General features: G+C 46.6%; 1 protein-coding gene across 1 annotated transcript in view; it reads right to left on the reverse strand.

Annotated features, from left to right (window-relative positions):
• LOC137544477 (transcription factor ETV7-like) overlaps positions 1-18,644 on the reverse strand; it is a 50,136-nt gene that overhangs the window by 11,197 nt on the left and 20,295 nt on the right. The window contains exons 5-6 of the mRNA XM_068265564.1: positions 8,566-8,721; positions 2,927-3,069 (exon numbers count right to left, since the gene is read on the reverse strand). Coding sequence (XP_068121665.1) covers positions 2,927-3,069; positions 8,566-8,721 — 299 coding nt within the window. The remainder of the gene's footprint in view (positions 1-2,926; positions 3,070-8,565; positions 8,722-18,644) is intronic.

An 18,644-nucleotide genomic window follows, 5' to 3' on the forward strand; every position in this document is an offset into this window, starting at 1 on the left:
TATAGGAGCATGCCCAGTAAGGCATGACAGGATAGTAGTGCCATATATGGGAGAATAACAGGCTGATAGCTTTTGTTGTTTTGGGGCATTGTGAATACTACATTTGTAGCAAAACCAGTCATCCCTGCAAAGGGGTATAATGTTCAATGGTCCTTCTGTATTTCTGAATGCAACATGTCACTGTGGTCTCCTATATATAAGATTGCTCCTTTTATACTGTATATATGTATTTTAAAGGCCAGACAAGCAACTACAATCTTCACACTTCTGTGTAAAATAAGGGGCTACATAAGGTAATCACCCTCCTGCTATATACAGTAGATTTGGTAAGTTTGTACAATCAGGATTGTATCCTTGATGGCACCTCTTCCACAAGGAAGGCTGAACAGTTTCATTTTCCACAAAAAAAAATATCTAGTCACTAACAGAGGGGATTACTGGCTCACTGAGCATTTCAGCACAAAACAGACACCGTGGTATTGGTCTGCTACCATGCTCATACCACTATAAAGCCTCAGATTCAGCTGATCTGGTTGCCTCGGGTATCCTTTAAAGAGACTCCGTAACAAAAATTGCATCCTGTTTTTTATCATCCTACAAGTTCAAAAAGCTATTCTAATGTGTTCTGGCTTACTGCAGCACTTTATACTATCACTGTCTCTGTAATAAATCAATGTATCTTTCCCCTGTCAGACTTGTCAGCCTGTGTCTGGAAGGCTGCCAAGTTCTTCAGTGTTGTGGTTCTGCTATGAACTCCCCCTTCCAGGCCCCTCTATGCACACTGCCTGTGTGTTATTTAGGATTAGAGCAGCTTCTCTCTTCTCTCTTATCTTTTACAAGCTGGATAAATCGTCCTCTGAGCTGGCTGGGCTTTCACATACTGAAGAATTACAGACAAGGACAAAGCTGTTTGCAGGAAGAAACAAGCAGCCTGAAACTTCAGTGCATGAGAACAGGGGGAAAGAAACACACAAATGATCTCTTGAGATTCAAAAGGAAGGCTGTATACAGCCTGCTTGTGTATGAATGTATTTTCTATGTGTGGACATACTGTACATCAACCTACTTCCTGTTTTGGTGGCCATTTTGTTTGTTTATAAACAAACTTTTTAAAACTGTTTTTAACCACTTTTAATGCGGTGAGGAGCGGCGAAATTGTGACAGAGGGTAAAAGGAGATGTCCCCTAACACACAGGTATGTTTACTTTTGTGCGATTTTAACAATACAGATTCTCTTTAATGCAGGCAAAAGGAAGCACCCATATACATACCTATGTCAGCTTGTGCCAACAAAAACACCTCAGGTCACAATCTGAGTGTGGGTGTGCTTGTGCTCAGATGGAGGACAGACATCCCTCCACTGCCCATGCTGAGCGCATTCAACCTCCCAGTAGGTTTACCACAGTGGATGCACCGCCTGCAGCTGCCTATGTTTACAGTGAATTTAGTTTCAAGTCCCTGCACTTCACCTCTGTGGGGGACATTTATCAAGAGTGTCCAAAACAAAATATTGATAGGTTTTTAGAAATCTGTGCAGAACTGTCTCAGACATCTTAAGAAATCACTAGATGCAGTGCAGATTCCTTCTAAAACTGTCTAAAATAGGAGGAGTTAGGAAGGTCTCTCAGTGCAGTGTGTGAGGAAAATTGCTGTTGCTGACGTAACCAATACATCTGCTGTCAGCAGGCTCAGAGTGAGGGGGGAGGAGCCCTTCACAAATCATGTCTAGCCTGCACTGCTGCACTATCTGTAGAACACTTCTTAACCTCTTGAGGACCCACCCTTTGCCCCCCCTTAAGGACCAGCGGTGTTTTAGCTGATCTGTGCTGGGTGGGCTCTACAGCCCCCAGCACAGATCAGGGTGCAGGCAGAGCGACCAGATCGCCCCCCTTTTTTCCCCACTAGGGGGATGATGTGCTGGGGGGTCTGATTGCTCCTGCCTGATGGGTGTTGCGGGGGGGGGGGGGGGGGCACCTCAAAGCCCCCCTCCGCGGCGAGATTCCCCCCCTCCCTCTCCTCCCTGTCCCCCCTGGTGATCTGGGCTGCACAGGACGCTATCCGTCCTGTGCAGCCAGTGACAGGCTGTCCCCTGTCACATGGCGGCGATCCCCGGCCGCTGATTGGCCGGGGATTGCCGATCTGCCTTACGGCGCTGCTGCGCAGCAGCGTCGTACAATGTAAACAAAGCGGATTATTTCCGCTTGTGTTTACATTTAGCCTGCGAGCCGCGATCGGCGGCCTGCAGGCTATTCATGGAGCCCCCCGCCGTGAATTGACAGGAAGCAGCCGCTCGCGCGAGCGGCTGCTTCCTGATTAATTAGCCTGCAGCCGGCGACGCAGAACTGCGTCGCTGGTCCTGCAGCTGCCACTTTGCCGACGCACGGTATGAGTGCGCGGTCGGCAAGTGGTTAATCTGCAACAATTTAGGAATGGACTTGCACTTTTCTTAACTGTAGTGTAGCTCTAGAAATCCAGGCTAAACTGCAGCTATTAAGTAGGATTTAAGAATTTTCTTATTATCATGCAGAACAGTTCCCTAGCTGGTTAGAACAGTTTAAGAAGAAAAAACTGTTGGTAATGCTTTGATAAATCTGACCCTGTAACACTACTCAAACTACAATGAGCATCAGTAGTGTGACAGCCCAATATGTGGGGCAATGTGTGGGGCAGCAACACCCAAAGCCTTTTCTCCCAGCTTCCTTACACAGAACAAAGTATAAAGAAGTCAGCTCTCAAGGAGACAGGATCAGATTTCTCCCTTTAATCACTGATAGGAAAAACAGAAGCCAAAAGAAGTTCTGCAGGTGGCAGAGTCTTGCACTCCATTCACAAACTACACTTCTGTCACCATAAATATTTGTACTTTTTGTCACTGCGGCTGTTCATTTAAGAAATCCAAGTTATTGGTAAATAGAATAGAAAGTACCTTATGGTTTCCCCAAAGTGAAGCCAGTTTGTTTGGATCAACTACCCTGAAGACTCTTGAATCTTTGTCTTCCCATTTAATGAAAGATTCATAACGTTTATCATCAAGTAGATGGTACAAATAATCCCACAGGAGCCTGCAATCTAAATATAAAATTCATGTTAATATTAACCAAACCTGGGGCATAATCAGTAAAGTAGGAAACTTCTAGGAAACCCTATCACATGGTTCCAGTGGTCCTTTAACAACTTTCTGCAGCAGGTACAGTATAATTATGTCATGGGAAGCTTCACTTGAAGTCCCAGGGACGTAAATATTTGTCTTCTGCTGTGGATGGCTGCCATTCGCTCTTGCACTTGCACCCGCACAGGTACTCGTGCACTTGCACCCGCACAGGTACTCATCGCCACCCGTTAGAGGGGAGATGAATGAATGGGAACGCTGAGAGTAGAGCTGTGGTGAGGGACACATAGGCTTCTAGGGGCTGGAGAAAGCCCCAGGTAAGTAAATCTGCTATTATTTTACTCCGCTCATATTCAGCTTTATTCAGCTGTAGTCAATGGCCCAGCATGCAGATCATATGCCTTCACTACAGTCTGACTTCACTGACTACATCACAGGTGTCAAACTCAAGGCCCACAGGCTGAATGCAGCCCTCTTTGCCATTCTATGTGGCCTTCCAAGAGCTTCAAATGTAAGCAATAAAAGAATTACCGCACACTTCCTTCCTATCCAGAAGAGATGACCAGTGACAGTGTTTCTAGTTGAAACACTGTTAGTTTGGGTTATTTTGTTAGTTTGGGTACAGCAACAACCCACATTGTACACCCACATTGTACATCAGCTTGGGTTTACTAGCATCAGTATGGGTTTCTTAAAGACAGGTCCTGTTTGACTAACATGCTCAGCTTTTATGAGGTAGTGAACGCTAATGTGGATATTGGGAATGCTGTAGATGTGATATACTTGGACTTTGCAAAGGCCTTCCACACTGTTCCCCACAAAAGTCTGGTGCAAAAGTTGAGGATGCAAGGACTTGGGAAGAGTCTGTGTGCATTGATAGGGAGCTGGCTAATGGACAGAAAACAAAGAGCTGTGGTCAATGGACCTTATTCAAAATGGGTGATTGTTGGCAGTGAGGTCCCACAGGGGTCAGTACTGGGTCCAGCACTCTTCAATTTATTTATTAATGATCTAGTAGATGCAGTAGAAAGCAATGTTGCTATTTTTGCAGATGACACAAAATTGTGCAGAATCATCAAATCTCAGGAAGATAGTGACATATTGCAACAGGATCTGGATAGGATGGCTATATGGGCACATAGCATAAATGGCACATGAAATTTAATGTTGAAAAATGTAAAGTCATGCATTTTGGTCATAGCAATTGTCTAGCGCCATACAAAATAAACGTGATACAGATGGGGACATCAAACTTAGAGGAGGACTTAGGAGTACTCATCGACAACAAGTTAAATAATTGTATTCAATGCCAAGCCGCTGCAGCTAAAACGAATACAATTTTGGGATGCATTAAAAAGGAAATAAAAACTTGAGATGCTAGCATAATATTGCCCATTTAACTCTTTAGTAAGGCCACATCTGGAATGTGGAATTCAGTTCTGGGCACCACATTACAGGAAAGATATTGCAGTTTTAGAGCAGGTGCAGATACACGCAACAAAATTGATATGAGGGATGGAAGTTTGTAAAGCAGTAACACAGAGGCGCCAAGTAGTAGGGATGCTCACCGATTTCCGCGATTCCGTTCCGTCGGAACGGAATTGCTTTTTCAATCCGGCAGAATTCCAGAATTGCCTATGAAATTCCGCTGGTATCCGTTGATGGTTCTAAACTGAATATTCACTTCAATGGCATCAAGTCGGACTAAGGATGATCCGGCAGAAAAAAATCTCTCCTCCTCCTCCTCATCTTCCTCCTCCTCCTCGCCCATGCGATAAAGCAAGGTGCAAAAATGAAATCATGCCTAGCAGAGGATGGTTTCGATCCATCTCTGGGTTATGGGCCCAGCACACTTCCGCTGCACCACTCTGCTTACATTTGTATACAATCTTCAAGTTTAAGAAGGGTATATTAGTTGAAATAGTTACACTACAATCTATGTTACAGCAAGGCCCTAATGACACTTTCTCTTAAGGGGCTATGGCCGCCGATTGGCCCATGTGGTAAAGCAAGGTGTAAAAAACAAAGTACACCTAGTAGAGGATAGTTTCAATCCATCGACCTCTGGGTAATGGGCTCAGCATGCTTCTGCTGCGCCACTCTGCTGCCACACAGTTAATGCTTTGTTGTAGGAAAAAGTGGCATTAAACTTCTTGGAGCAGACTTACTTCCTCCCTCCAAAAGACACACATACATCCCCATGAAATCATTTAGCAGCAACTGCGTGCACAGTCTCTGTGGGGCAATCGGTTAGCGCGTTCGGCTGTTAACCGAAAGGTTGGTGGTTCAAGCCCACCCAGGAACGGCCTTGCCTTTTGTGTTCAACAGTTGTCCGAAGAGAACCCCAGATAACCATGTAGAATCATCTCTCTCTCTCTCCCTCTCTCTCTCTCTAGGACTCGATGCCATTGAACTGAATTTTTAGCTTAAAACCATCAACGGATACCGGTGGAATTTTACAGGCAATTTCGGAATTCCGCCGGATTGAAAAAGCAATTACCTTCCGACCAAACAGAACGGAATGACCAATTTCTGCCCGGAATCGTGGAAAGCGGTGACCATCCCTACTGGAGAGAGAGAGAGAGAGCGCGAGATGAATCTACATGGCTATCTGGGGTTCTCTTCAGACAACTGTTGAACACAATAGGCAAGGCCGTCCCTGGGTGGGCTTGAACCACCAACCTTTCGGTTAACAGCCGAACACGCTAACTGATTGCACCACAGAGACTGTGCACACAGCTGTTCCTAAACGATTTTATGTGGATGCATGTGTGTCTTGTGGAGGGAGGAAAAAAGTCTGCTCCAAGAAGTTTAATGCCACTTTAAACAAAACCTGTATATATCAAATGTCTACATACTGTATATTTCTATGATCCTTTCATGATGACAAAGGCCAGAAAGAAGTAAGCAAAGGAGTGCCTATTTTTCCGTACGGCTATCGGTCTCACTCACTTTTTCCTACAACGAAGTGTCTGCTGTATGGCAGCAGAGTGGCGCAGCGGAAGCGTGCTGAGCCCATAACCCAGAGGTCGATGGATCAAAACCATCCTCTGCTAGGTGTACTTTGGTTTTTACACCTTGCTTTACCACATGGGCCAATCAGTGGCCATAGCCCCATAAGAGAAAGTGTCATTAGGGCCTTGCTGTAACATAGATAGTAGTGTAACTATTTCAACTAATGTACCCTTCTTAAACTTGAAGGTTACATACAAATGTAAGCAGAGTGGTGCAGCGGAAGTGTGCTGGGCCCATAACCCAGAGGTCGATGGATCGAAACCATCCTCTGCTAGGCATGATTTCATTTTTGCACCTTGCTTTATCGCATGGGCAAAACAGTTTCCATAGCCCTGAAAGAGAAAGTGTAATAAGGGCCCTGCCGTAACATAGATATTACGGTAGCTAAGACTACTCCTGGGCCTTTCTTGTAGTTGAAGAGATGAGTGAACTGTGACACCACACTTAAAAAAAAAAAAAACAGCAAACAGAGAAGCTTCACCATATTGGAGCATTGGATTTGGTAAAGTCTTAAGCCAATGTGTTGTAAGCCACAAGTAAGCTTTAGGTTAGCAGGAATGGTTGCATGGCCACCTAGCTTTTCATCCTTCCCACCCTTGCCCTGGAATCTTCCAGACTTCAAATTGCTGTCCTTTGCTGTGTGTGTTACACCAGCATCATCCGGGGGACACATGATCTTTCTGAAGTCTTGAATTGAAGCCTGTAAGCAGTAGCACCAGGTGTCCCACTGCTTTCATCTAGCAAATTAGGCAAATAAGCAAGCTCATTTTTCTCTTGTGTATATCGCAATGGTACATGCTAGGCTGGCTTCAGCATGTAGTGTTGGTGGTAAAGTAGTGAGCATAGCTGCCTTCCAAGCAGTTGACTTGGTTTTTTTTCCTGGCCAATGTATGTGAGCTTGCTTTTGAGACCCTACAAATCTCTGGAAGACAAGATCCATGGAGGAGGAGGAGGAGAGAGAGAGAGGGAGAGAGAGAGAATTGTTTCACCGGAACTGAATTTCGTGGCATTTGGAAAAATTCCGACGGTATGTAATAGTTACAGAATTTTGTGCTAGCGGAATTCCACAATTCCAGCGGAACGGAAATTGCACTTTCCGATCATCCCTACCAAGTAGAGTAAAAACTATTAAAAGCTGTTTAAAAGGGGGAAGTTGGTGCACTCACCTCCCTCGTAGAAAGAAAAACTGGACAATGGGACGTTACTCACAGTATAAAGTAACTTTTTATTAAAAGCTTTTAATAATAATAAAAAGTTACTTTATACTGTGAGTAACGTCCCATTGTCCGATTTTTCTTTCTATGAGGGAGGTGAGTCCACCAACTTCCCCCTTTTAAACTGCTTTTAATCGTTGTTACTCTACTTGCCGCCTCTGTGTTACTCTTTCACAAATTGTCTAGTCCACCCTTGGTGGAGGGGTATATCCCCATTCCTTCCTATCTACAGAGAGCAACTTCTTAAACCTGAGTGGGGTCAGGTTATAATTCTCCCCGGCTGCCTTTACAGTGGTTGCCTTTGTGGCGACCCATGTTTGTGAGTATAACCATTACTTTGTTGTATACCTGACTAATTGTCACTGAGATACTACACTATATTGGGCTCTTGGTTTCCTTTTGTCTCCTTCAAGTTATGAGGAATGGAAGATCTCACTTACCAAGAAAGGTTAGATAAACTGGGTTTATTTAGTCTGGAGAAAAGACGCCATAAGGTGCATACACACGCACTACCAGTGGCAACGACGGGTCCGCCAGACCCTCCCGCTGGGCGGTCATTTAGCCGACAGTAGTGCGTGTGTACGCGCTGTCGGTGGTCTGATAAGGCTGTTTCTGAACGATCCGCTCGCGCTGGTAGTGCGTGTGTACACATCTTTATAAGTGATCTAATTAACTTGTATAAATACATCAGAGGGCAATATAAAAGCTTGGCGGATGAGCTTTTTGTCCCTAGGCTTTCACAAAGGACTAGAGGACATGATCTGCACATGGAGGAAAAACGTTTTAGACATTTATTTAGGAAAGGGTTCTTTACAGTAAGAGTGATTAAGATGTGGAATGCATTGCTACAGGAAGTAGTTATGGCACATTCTATATCTGCATTTAAGATGCTTTCCTTGTGTTGAAAGACATCCATGGCTATAATTACTAGGTAATGCCCAGTGGTGTTGATTCAGGGATTTTATCTTATTGCCATCTGGAGTTGGGAAGGAATTTTTCCCTTTTGGGGCTAATTGGACCATGCCTTGTAAATGTTTTTTTCGCCTTCCTCTGGATCAACAGGGATATGTGAGGGAGCAGGCTGGTGTTGTATTTTATTTTCTGGTTAAACTCGATGGACGTATGTATTTTTTAAACCCAAATAAGTATGTAACTATGTCACTATGTAACACCCAGTTCACCATTGTTTTGCACTGTGCTGTACTTTGACAAGAACATCACACCTACCTTTTATTCTTCCATCCACTGCATTGCCATATTTTTGAGGCTGCTGCTCCTCTGGGGTTCTGTGAAGTCGCTGACAGAGATTAAGAGGCACATCTTGGTGGATACCTTCTGAGGTGGCTGTGTCTGTTACCTTTGAGGAGGATTTTGAAGTTTCTTCTGTTGAATACATTGAATATTATTCTGCTTCTTACTGAACACAGACAAATAAGTTCTAGGCCTAATGGAAGCATTACTTTGTTACTGTAGCTTTAAAGAGTGTTATTTTATATAATATAAAATAACTCTTTTTAAAGCTACAGTGACAAAGTAATGCTTCCATTAGGCCTAATACTTATTTAGTGCCAATTTTGTCATACTTAATATTATTATGTATGGGGCTCGCAAAGAAAAAAAATACTTTAAATTCACATTTTCTTCAACTGCTATATTTTCCTATTAATGTAAATATCCGTAGACCAAGGGTAGCTTTAAAGTGGACCTGAACTCTTGTACAGGACACAAGGAAAACATAACAGAAATGCACCCTGTATGTATTTAAAGAGTTTAGCCTGTGTAATTCCCCCTCATTTGTGTATAATCATTAGTTGTAATTTGATCCTCCCTGTGTCACATGACTGCCTATGACAGATAAGCAGATAAGCCCATTTGAAAGTACAGGCTATAAACAATATGTCTGCTTCCATGAATCAGGAAGTAGAAACTGTGCAGATTTATTTTAGGATTTGTATCAGCTGTAACAAAGAAATGTTTTTTGTTTAAAGGCTATTATGCTGTTGAGTATCTTTGAGCAGAGAGGACGTTCAGAGTTCAGGTCCACGTTAACCACTTCCCGACCGCCTAACGCACAGCGGCGGCCGGGAAGTGGAGCCCTGAAGGACCGGCTCACCCACAGAGGCGGCGGTCCTTCTAAGGGCATGGGCGGAGCGATCGCGTCATCCGTGACGCGATCCTCCGCCCGGGATCGTTACATAGGCATTTTGTCTCCGCTCGCCGGCCACTTAGCAGAGCCGGCGAGCGGAGGAATCCGCACAATAGGCCAATCAGGGAGTATAAGGCACTTTGTTAGGTAAACAAAGTGCCTTATACGTGCTTCCTCCTCGCCTCGTGGTCTCATTGTTGCAGAGACCACCAGCGAGGAGGAAGCACTTGTAAGTGACACAGCTACACTGTATTTTTTGCCCTCAGCCTTCCTGATCACCCACCCCAGCCTTCCTACCCCCCCTGATCACCCCAGCAGACCCCTGCCCAGCACCCTTGCACCCCTGTAAAACCCCAACCCCCCCACCTGCCACTAACTAGCGACGCTGCCCCTTAGTTTAGGTCCCTAACTGCCTCCTAGTCACCCCTGATCCCCCCCCTACCTTTAGATCACCCCCACACCCCATCCCAGACTACCCCCCTGTATACTGTATACATCTGTATACAGCTACCTTACCCCCTGATCCCCCTCTGATCCCCCTCTGATCACCTGTCTATCACCTGTCCATCACCCCTCAGCACCCCCACCCATCAGAGCAGACCCTAACTGCCCCGCGGGGGCAACCGATCACCTGCCCAGGCCCTCGATTGCCCTCATACCCCCCTTCTGATTACATCCCCTGCTCTTTGTTTACATCTGTCCTCCCCAGCAATCACTAACTGATCTTTGATCAGTAACCCCCTGTGTCTGCCTCTCATCAGATCAGGACTCAGTCTGCCCCGTGCAGGCTCCTGATCAACCCCCCACCCCCTCAAATCGCCCTCAGCCCCCCCCCCCCTAATCACCGTCCAAGTGCATTGTATTTGACTGTGCTGCACTTGTATTCGATTGTGCTGCGCTTGTATTCAATTGTGCTGTAATTGTATTTGATTGTCCCGTGATCGGCTTCGATTGCCCCGTGATTGTTTGATTGCCTGAGACCCCACTTCCCACCACACCCAAACCCACCCTCCCCCCCACCACACCCAACCCCCCCTCCCCCCTCCCCCAACACCTTCCGAGTGCATCAGATTTGCTTGTGCTGTGATTGGAGTCGATTGTGCTGTAATTGTATTTGATTGTCCCGTGATCGACTTCGATTGCCCCGTGATTGTTTGATTGCCTGAGACCCCACTTCCCGCCACACCCATTCCCACCCTCCCCCCATCACCTTCCGAGTGCATCAGATTTGATTGTGCTGTGATTGGATTCGATTGTGCTGTAATTGTATTTGATTGTCCCGTGATCGGCTTCGATTGCCCCGTGATTGTTTGATTGCCTGAGACCCCACTTCCCGCCACACCCAATCCCACCCTCCCCCCATCACCTTCCGAGTGCATCAGATTTGATTGTGCTGTGATTGGATTCGATTGTGCTGTAATTGTATTTGATTGTCCCGTGATCGGCTTCGATTGCCCCGTGATTGTTTGATTGCCTGAGACCCCACTTCCCGCCACACCCAATCCCACCCTCCCCCCATCAGCTTCCGAGTGCATCAGATTTGATTGTGCTGTGATTGGATTCGATTGTGCTGTAATTCTAATTGATTGTCCTGTGATCGGCTTCGATTGCCCTGTGATTGTTTGATTGCCTGAGACCCCACTTCCCGCCACACCCAACCCCACCCTCCCCCCCCCCACCACACCCAGCCCCAAACCCCAACCCCACCCTCCCCCCCCACCACACCCAACCACCACCTTCCGAGTGCATCAGATTTGCTTGTGCTGTGATTGGAGTCGATTGTGCTGTAATTGTATTTGATTGTCCCGTGATTGTTTGATTGCCTCTGAGACCCCACTTCCCACCAACCCCAATACCTCTCAAATACTCCCTTTTTGCTAGGTAGGTGCTCTTTTTTTCTGGGTAGTCTCGGAGGAAAACCCCATAAATTTAGTAATCCACAATGGCAAGAAGGGGGCTTTCCGATGACGAGGTATACAGGTACATGGACCAGTCGGATGAGTTCTTTTGGGAAGAATCATCCGTCGAATCTTCCGGGTCCGAATTTGAACCTGTAGAAAGCAGTGGTTCCTTGACCGAAAGTGATGACGAGGCTATGGTCCCGGCTAGAGCCAGGCGTACCAGACCCCAAGTCGTTAGACCGCAGGTGGCGCAGGATCCGCCTCAAGGGCAGCAGGGTGGTGCTAGCGCTGATGATAGTTTTCTTGGTGAGGCAGGCACCAGCAGCGCAGCATCTCCTGGACTTGGTACCAGTACTTCTGTAGACCCTGGCGAAGTGGTGAGCGTCAGCATGGAAGTTGAAACTGGTACAGTGGCAAGTGCAGTAGTACCCCCGTCGCAGCCACCAAGAAGAAGACGGGCCCGTAGTACCCATAGACTCCCAGAGGTGCTGGCACAACCAGATTGGCAATCCCCTGATTCCGCCGCACCCGTAGTGCCCCCTTTCACCGCCCAGTCTGGAGTCCAGGTGGCAACAGCTCATCTAGGAACGGCCCTAGACTTTTTGCAGCTGTTCATCACCCAGGTTCTCTTGGACTTAATTGTGGTTGAGACCAACCGTAAAGCCACACAATTCATCACCGAGCACCCGGAGAGCATGTATGCCCAGCCTTTCGGGTGGAAACCAGTCCAAGTTTCCAACATTAAAATCTTTTTGGCCCTTATCCTTCACTTGGGACTAATGAAACAGAATGTATTGCGGTCGTATTGGTCTACGAACCCAGTACATCATGTTCCCTTGTACCCTGCTGCCATGTCCAGGACACGATTTGAGTCCATCCTGTGCTTCCTGCACTTTAACGATGACGAAACCTGTCATGAAAAGGGCCACCCTGCTTATGACCGGCTCCACAAAATTCGGCCCCTCATAGACCACCTGTCATCAACATTTGCAGATGCTTATATCCCTGAACAGAACATCTGCGTAGACGAGTCCCTCTTACGCTTTACCGGGCGCCTTGGCATCAAACAGTACATCCCAAGCAAGCGCGCCCGGTATGGGGTGAAACTGTATAAGCTCTGTGAAAGGGCCACAGGCTATACATGTCGTTTTAGGGTCTATGAGGGAAAAGACTCAAAATTGGAGCCGGTCGGATGCCCTGACTACCTGGGGAGCAGTGGAAAGGTTGTGTGGGACTTGGTGTCACCCTTGTTCCAGAAGGGGTACCATCTTTTTGTGGACAATTATTACACAAGTGTGGCCCTCTTTCAGCACTTAAAGTTAGAAGGAATCCGATGCTGTGGCACTGCGCGGCCTAGTCGCCAGGGCTTCCCCCAACGGCCCGTTACCACCAGACTTGAACGGGGGCAGAGGGCCGCCTTGCGTACTGAAGACCTGCTCGCGGTGAAATGGAGGGACAAGAGGGACGTTTACTTTCTGTCCACCATTCACACAGACACGACAGTCCAAATTCAACGGGCAACTAAGGTCATTGAAAGGCCCCTTGTCGTCCACGAATATAATGTCAACATGGGAGGGGTGGACTTCAATGACCAGAGGTTAGCGCCCTATTTAATTTCCCGGAAAACAAGACGCTGGTATAAGAAAGTGTCTTTTTATCTGATTCAATTGGCAGTTTACAACAGCTTTGTTCTCTACAGTAAGGCTGGGAGAACTGGATCTTTCATCCAATTTCAGGAACAGATCATTCTGGACATCCTGTATCCAGGAGGTGCCAGCCCCCCCCCCCCCCCCCCCCCCCAGATGCAACTAGCCGACTGCATGGAAGGCATTATGCCTATCAGCTTCCGTGTGCCCCAGGTCAACGCATCCGAAGAAAACGTTGCCGTGTCTGCAGCAGGGCTGGAACAAGGACTGACACCGTTTATTATTGTCCCCGCTGTCCTGACCAGCCTGGTCTATGCGTAGGGCCGTGTTTTGAGAGGTACCACGAGCAGGTACACTATTAGAACCTAGGGAACTCCAGACACAGGAGTGGGCACACACTCAGTGGTCTTTCGCACATTGTCGCAGGGAGAGGAGAGGTAAGCTTGAAAACCAAACGGGTAAGCATAAAAGTCGGAAGAAGGATCGGTTTCCATGCTTGATATTGCTGATCTGTCCTGGGTTGGCGATATAAGACGGCATGTTTGAATTTCCCTTGAGTGTGGACACCCCCGGTTTATATGTGATTTGGGCCTATGATGATGCTTTAATGCCACACAGAGTCATCTCTATTGGCAGGCATATTGCTGTATCCTACAGGCATAATGCTGTATACTAAAGTTCTGAGGCCCAGTCACATAAGTTGGTGGCTCACCCTGAGTGCAGGGTGGCACGGGGTGTCTCTCTCCTGAGGTTATCACTGCCATTGATGTGGAGGAAGATCTGCCATTGATGTGGAGCAAGCTATGTTTGCCGTTCATTTTTCCTTTCAGCCCAGAGTGCATTACCCGTATACCCAATATAAGGAGTATAGCAGAAACTCCTAATACTGGCCATACATGTAATGATTGCAGAGACCCTAAAATGCCAGGACAGACTTCACAAATGACCCCATTTTGGAAAGAGGACACCCTAAAGTATTATGTGAGGTGCACGGTGAGTTCATAAAAGATTTTAGTTTTTGTCACAAGTTAGCAGAATTTTTTTTTTATTTTTTTTTTAACAAAGTGTCATTTTCCGTTTACTTGTGACAAAAAATAAAATTTTCAATGACCTCACCATTACCCTCATGGAATACCTTGTTGTGTATTCTTTCCAAAATGGGGTCATTTGTGGGGTTTGTTAACTGTCCTGGCAAGTGGGCGGGGTGCTAAATTTTGAGCACCCCTGTAAAGCCTAAAGGTACTCATTGGACTCTGGGCCCCTTAGCGCAGTTAGGGTGCAAAAAAGTGCCACACATGTGGTATCGCCGTACTCAGGAGAAGTAGTACAATGTGTTTTGGGGTGTATTTTTACTAGGGATGGGACGAATCCACAATTTCTTCGAATCCGAATCCGGATCCGAATCTAAAAAGGTTCTCGAATATCTCGAACCTTTCGAATCCCGAATCTAATGAATCCTGCACATACGAATTGTGCGATCCGTGGTATAGTTGCCCGCAGTATAGGTAGCGAGGTAAAGGTGCCTTCAGTATAGCTAGCTAGGTATGGGTGCCTTCAATATTGGTAGCTTTCAGTATAGGTAGCAAGGTATATGGGCCTTCAGTATAGGTAGAAAGGTATATGGGCCTTCAGTATAGGTAGCAGGGTATATAGGCCTTCAGTATAGGTAGCAGGGTATATGTGCCTTCAGTATAGGTAGCAGGGTATATGTGCCTTCAGTATAGGTAGCAGGGTATATGGGCCTTCAGTATAGGTAGCAGGGTATATGGGCCTTCAGTATAGGTAGCAGGGTATAGGGGCCTTCAGTATAGATAGCAGGGTATATGTGCCTTCAGTATAGGTAGCAGGGTATATAGGCCTTCAGTATAGGTAGCAAGGTATATGTGCCTTCAGTATAGGTAGCAGGGTATATGGGCCTTCAGTATAGGTAGCAGGGTATATGGGCCTTCAGTATAGGTAGCAGGGTATATGGGCCTTCAGTATAGGTAGCAGGGTATATGGGCCTTCAGTATAGGTAGCAGGGTATATAGGCCTTCAGTATAGGTAGCAGGGTATAGGGGCCTTCAGTATAGGTAGCAGGGTATATGGGCCTTCAGTATAGGTAGCAGGGTATATAGAGGCCTTAAGTATAGGTAGGTATGTAGGTAGGTATAGGGGCCTTTAGGTAGGTAAAGGGACCTTCAGTATAGGTAGCAGGGTATAGGGCCTTAAGTATAGGTAGGTATGTAGGTAGGTAGGTATAGGGGCCTTTAGGTAGGTAGGTATAGGGGCCTTTAGGTACGTAGGCACGTATAGGGGGCCTTTAAGTAGGTAGGTAGGTATAGAGGCCTGTAGGTAGGTATAGGGGCCTTTAGGTAGGTAGGTAAGTATAGGGGCCTTTAGGTAGGTAGGTAGGTATAGGGGCCTTTAGGTAGGTAGGTAGGTAGGTACGTATAGGGGGCCTTTAGGTAGGTATAGTGGCCTGTAGGTAGGTAGGTAGGTATAGTGGCCGTTAGGTAGGTAGGTATAGTGTCCTGTAGGTAGGTAGGTAGTTAAAGGGACCTTCAGTATAGGTAGCAGGGTATAAGGCCTTAAGTATAGGTAGGTATGTAGGTAGGTAGGTATAGGGGCCTTTAGGTAGGTAGGTAGGTATAGGGGCCTTTAGGTAGGTAGGCACGTATAGGGGGCCTTTAGGTAGGTAGGTATAGAGGCCTTTAGGTAGGTATAGGGGCCTTTAGGTAGGTAGGTACATATAGGGGGCCTTTAGGTAGGTATAGGGGCCTGTAGGTAGGTAGGTATAGTGGTAGGTAGGTAGTATAGGGGGCCTTTAGGTAGGTATAGGGGCCTGTAGGTAGGTAGGTATAGTGCCCGGTAGGTAGGTAGGTAGGTACGTATAGGGGGCCTTTAGGTAGGTATAGTGGCAGGTAGGTAGGTAAAGTGGTAGGTAGGTAGGTGTCGCTCCCCCCCGTGCCTCCTCCGCTCACCCCCATGGCCTCCTCCGTCCCCCGTGCCTCCTCGCTCACCCCTGCATAAGTATCAACTCACATGTCCAGTGGAGCGCAGACAGAGCGGCAGACCTCATCCTTACTTCTCGGTTCCCTCTAGTGGCCGGACCGGCTTTTACTGATGACGTCATTGTAAAAGCCGTCACTAGAGGGAACCAGGAAGTCAGCGAGAGGTCTGCCGCTCTGTCTGCGCTCCACTGGACGGGTGAGTTGATACAAAGTATGCGGGCGGCCGGGCGGAGGAGGCGCGGGGCGGTCGGAGGAGGCGCGGGTCGGAGGAGGACGAGTGCGAGTGGCGGATGCGCGGCGATGCAGCGTCGGGATTCGGCGGATTCGTAAAGTGGAAAATGGCGTCGGGATTCGAATCCACGAATCTCGAATATTTCCCAATATTCGAGGGATTCGTGGATTCGCCGGATTCTTCGTCCCATCTCTAATTTTTACACATACCCATGCTGGGTGGGAGAAATAACTCTGTATATGGACAATTGTGTGTAAAAAAATCAAAAGATTGTCATTTACAGAGGTATTTCTCCCACCCAGCATGGGTATGTGTAAAAATACACCCCAAAACACATTGTACTACTTCTCCCGAGTACGGCAATACCACATGTGTGGCACTTTTTTGCACCCTAACTGCGCTAAAGGGCCCAAAGTCCAATGAGTACCTTTAGGATTTCACAGTTCATTTGCGGAATTTGATTTCCAGACTACTCCTCACGGTTTAGGGCCCCTAAAATGCCAGGGCAGTATAGGAACCCCACAAATGACCCCATTTTAGAAAGAAGACACCCCAAGGTATTCCGTTAGGAGTATGGTGAGTTCATAGAAGATTTTATTTTTTGTCACAAGTTAGTGGAAAATGACACTTTGTGAAAAAAACAATAAAAATCAATTTTCCGCTAACTTTTGACAAAAAATAAAATCTTCTATGAACTCACCATACTCCTAACGGAATACCTTGGGGTGTCTTCTTTCTAAAATGGGCTCATTTGTGGGGTTCCTATACTGCCCTGGCATTTTAGGGGCCCTAAACCGTGAGGAGTAGTCTTGAAACGAAATTTCTCAAAATGACCTGTGAAATCCTAAAGGTACTCATTGGACTTTGTGCCCTTTAGCGCAGTTAGGGTGCAAAAAAGTGCCACACATGTGGTATCGCCGTACTCAGGAGAAGTAGTATAATGTGTTTTTGGGTGTATTTTTACACATACCCATGCTGAGTGGGAGAAAGATCTCAGTAAATGGACAATTGTGTGTAAAAAAAATTAACAAATTGTCATTTACAGAGATATTTCTCCCACCCAGCATGGGTATGTGTAAAAATACACCCCAAAACACATTATACTACTTCTCCTGAGTACGGCAATACCACATGTGTGGCACTTTTTTGCAGCCTAACTGCGCTAAGGGGTCCAAAGTCCAATGAGCACCTTTAGGCTTTACAGGGGTGCTTACAATTTAGCACCCCCCAAAATGTCAGGACAGTAAACACACCCCACAAATGACCCCATTTTGGAAAGTAGACCCTTCAAGGTATTCAGACAGGGGCATGGTGAGTCCGTGGCAGATTTCATTTTTTTTTTTGTCGCAAGTTAGAAGAAATGGAAACTTTTTTTTTTTTTGTGACAAAGTGTCATTTTCCGCTTACTTGTGACAAAAAATAATATCTTCTATGAACTCACTATGCCTCTGAGTGAATAATTTGGGATGTCTTCTTTCCAAAATGGGGTCATTTGGGGGGTATTTATACTATCCTGGAATTCTAGCCCCTCATGAAACATGACAGGGGGTCAGAAAAGTCATAGATGCTTGAAAATGGGAAAATTCACTTTTTGCACCATAGTTTGTAAACGCTATAACTTTTACCCAAACCAATAAATATACACTGAATGGTTTTTTTTTAATCAAAAACATGTTTGTCCACATTTTTCGCGCTGCATGTATACAGAAATTTAACTTTATTTGAAAACTGTCAGCACAGAAAGTTAAAAAAATCATTTTTTTGCCAAAATTCATGTCTTTTTTGATGAATATAATAAAAAGTAAAAATCGCAGGAGCAATCAAATAGCACCAAAAGAAAGCTTTATTAGTGACAAGAAAAGGAGCCAAAATTCATTTAGGTGGTAGGTTGTATGAGCGAGCAATAAACCGTGAAAGCTGCAGTGGTCTGAATGGAAAAAAAGTGGCCGGTCCTTAACCTCCTTGCTGGTCTAAAAAATCCGGCAAGGAGGCAGCGCCGCACTTTTTTTTTTTTTTTTTTAAATCATGTAGCGAGCCCAGGGCTCGCTACATGATAGCCGCTAAGCGGCGGCATCCCCCCACCCACTCCGATCGCCTTCGGCGATCAGAGTATGCAGGGAATCCCGTTGAGAACGGGATTTCCTGCAGGGCTTCCCCGGTCGCCATGGCGACCGGGCGGGATGACGTCACCGACGTCATAGACGTCGTGACGTCAGAGGGAACTCCGATCCGCCCCTTAGCGCTGCCTGGCACTGATTGGCCAGGCTGCGCAGGGGTCTGGGGCGGGGGGGGCGGCTCGGCGCGGCAGGTAGCGGCGAATCGGCGGCGAGCGGCGGCGATCGCGACCTACACGCAGCTAGCAAAGTGCTAGCTGCGTATAGGGGAAAA

This window comes from Hyperolius riggenbachi, chromosome 2 (genome assembly GCF_040937935.1).
Source record: "Hyperolius riggenbachi isolate aHypRig1 chromosome 2, aHypRig1.pri, whole genome shotgun sequence".
Lineage (NCBI taxonomy): Eukaryota > Metazoa > Chordata > Amphibia > Anura > Hyperoliidae > Hyperolius > Hyperolius riggenbachi.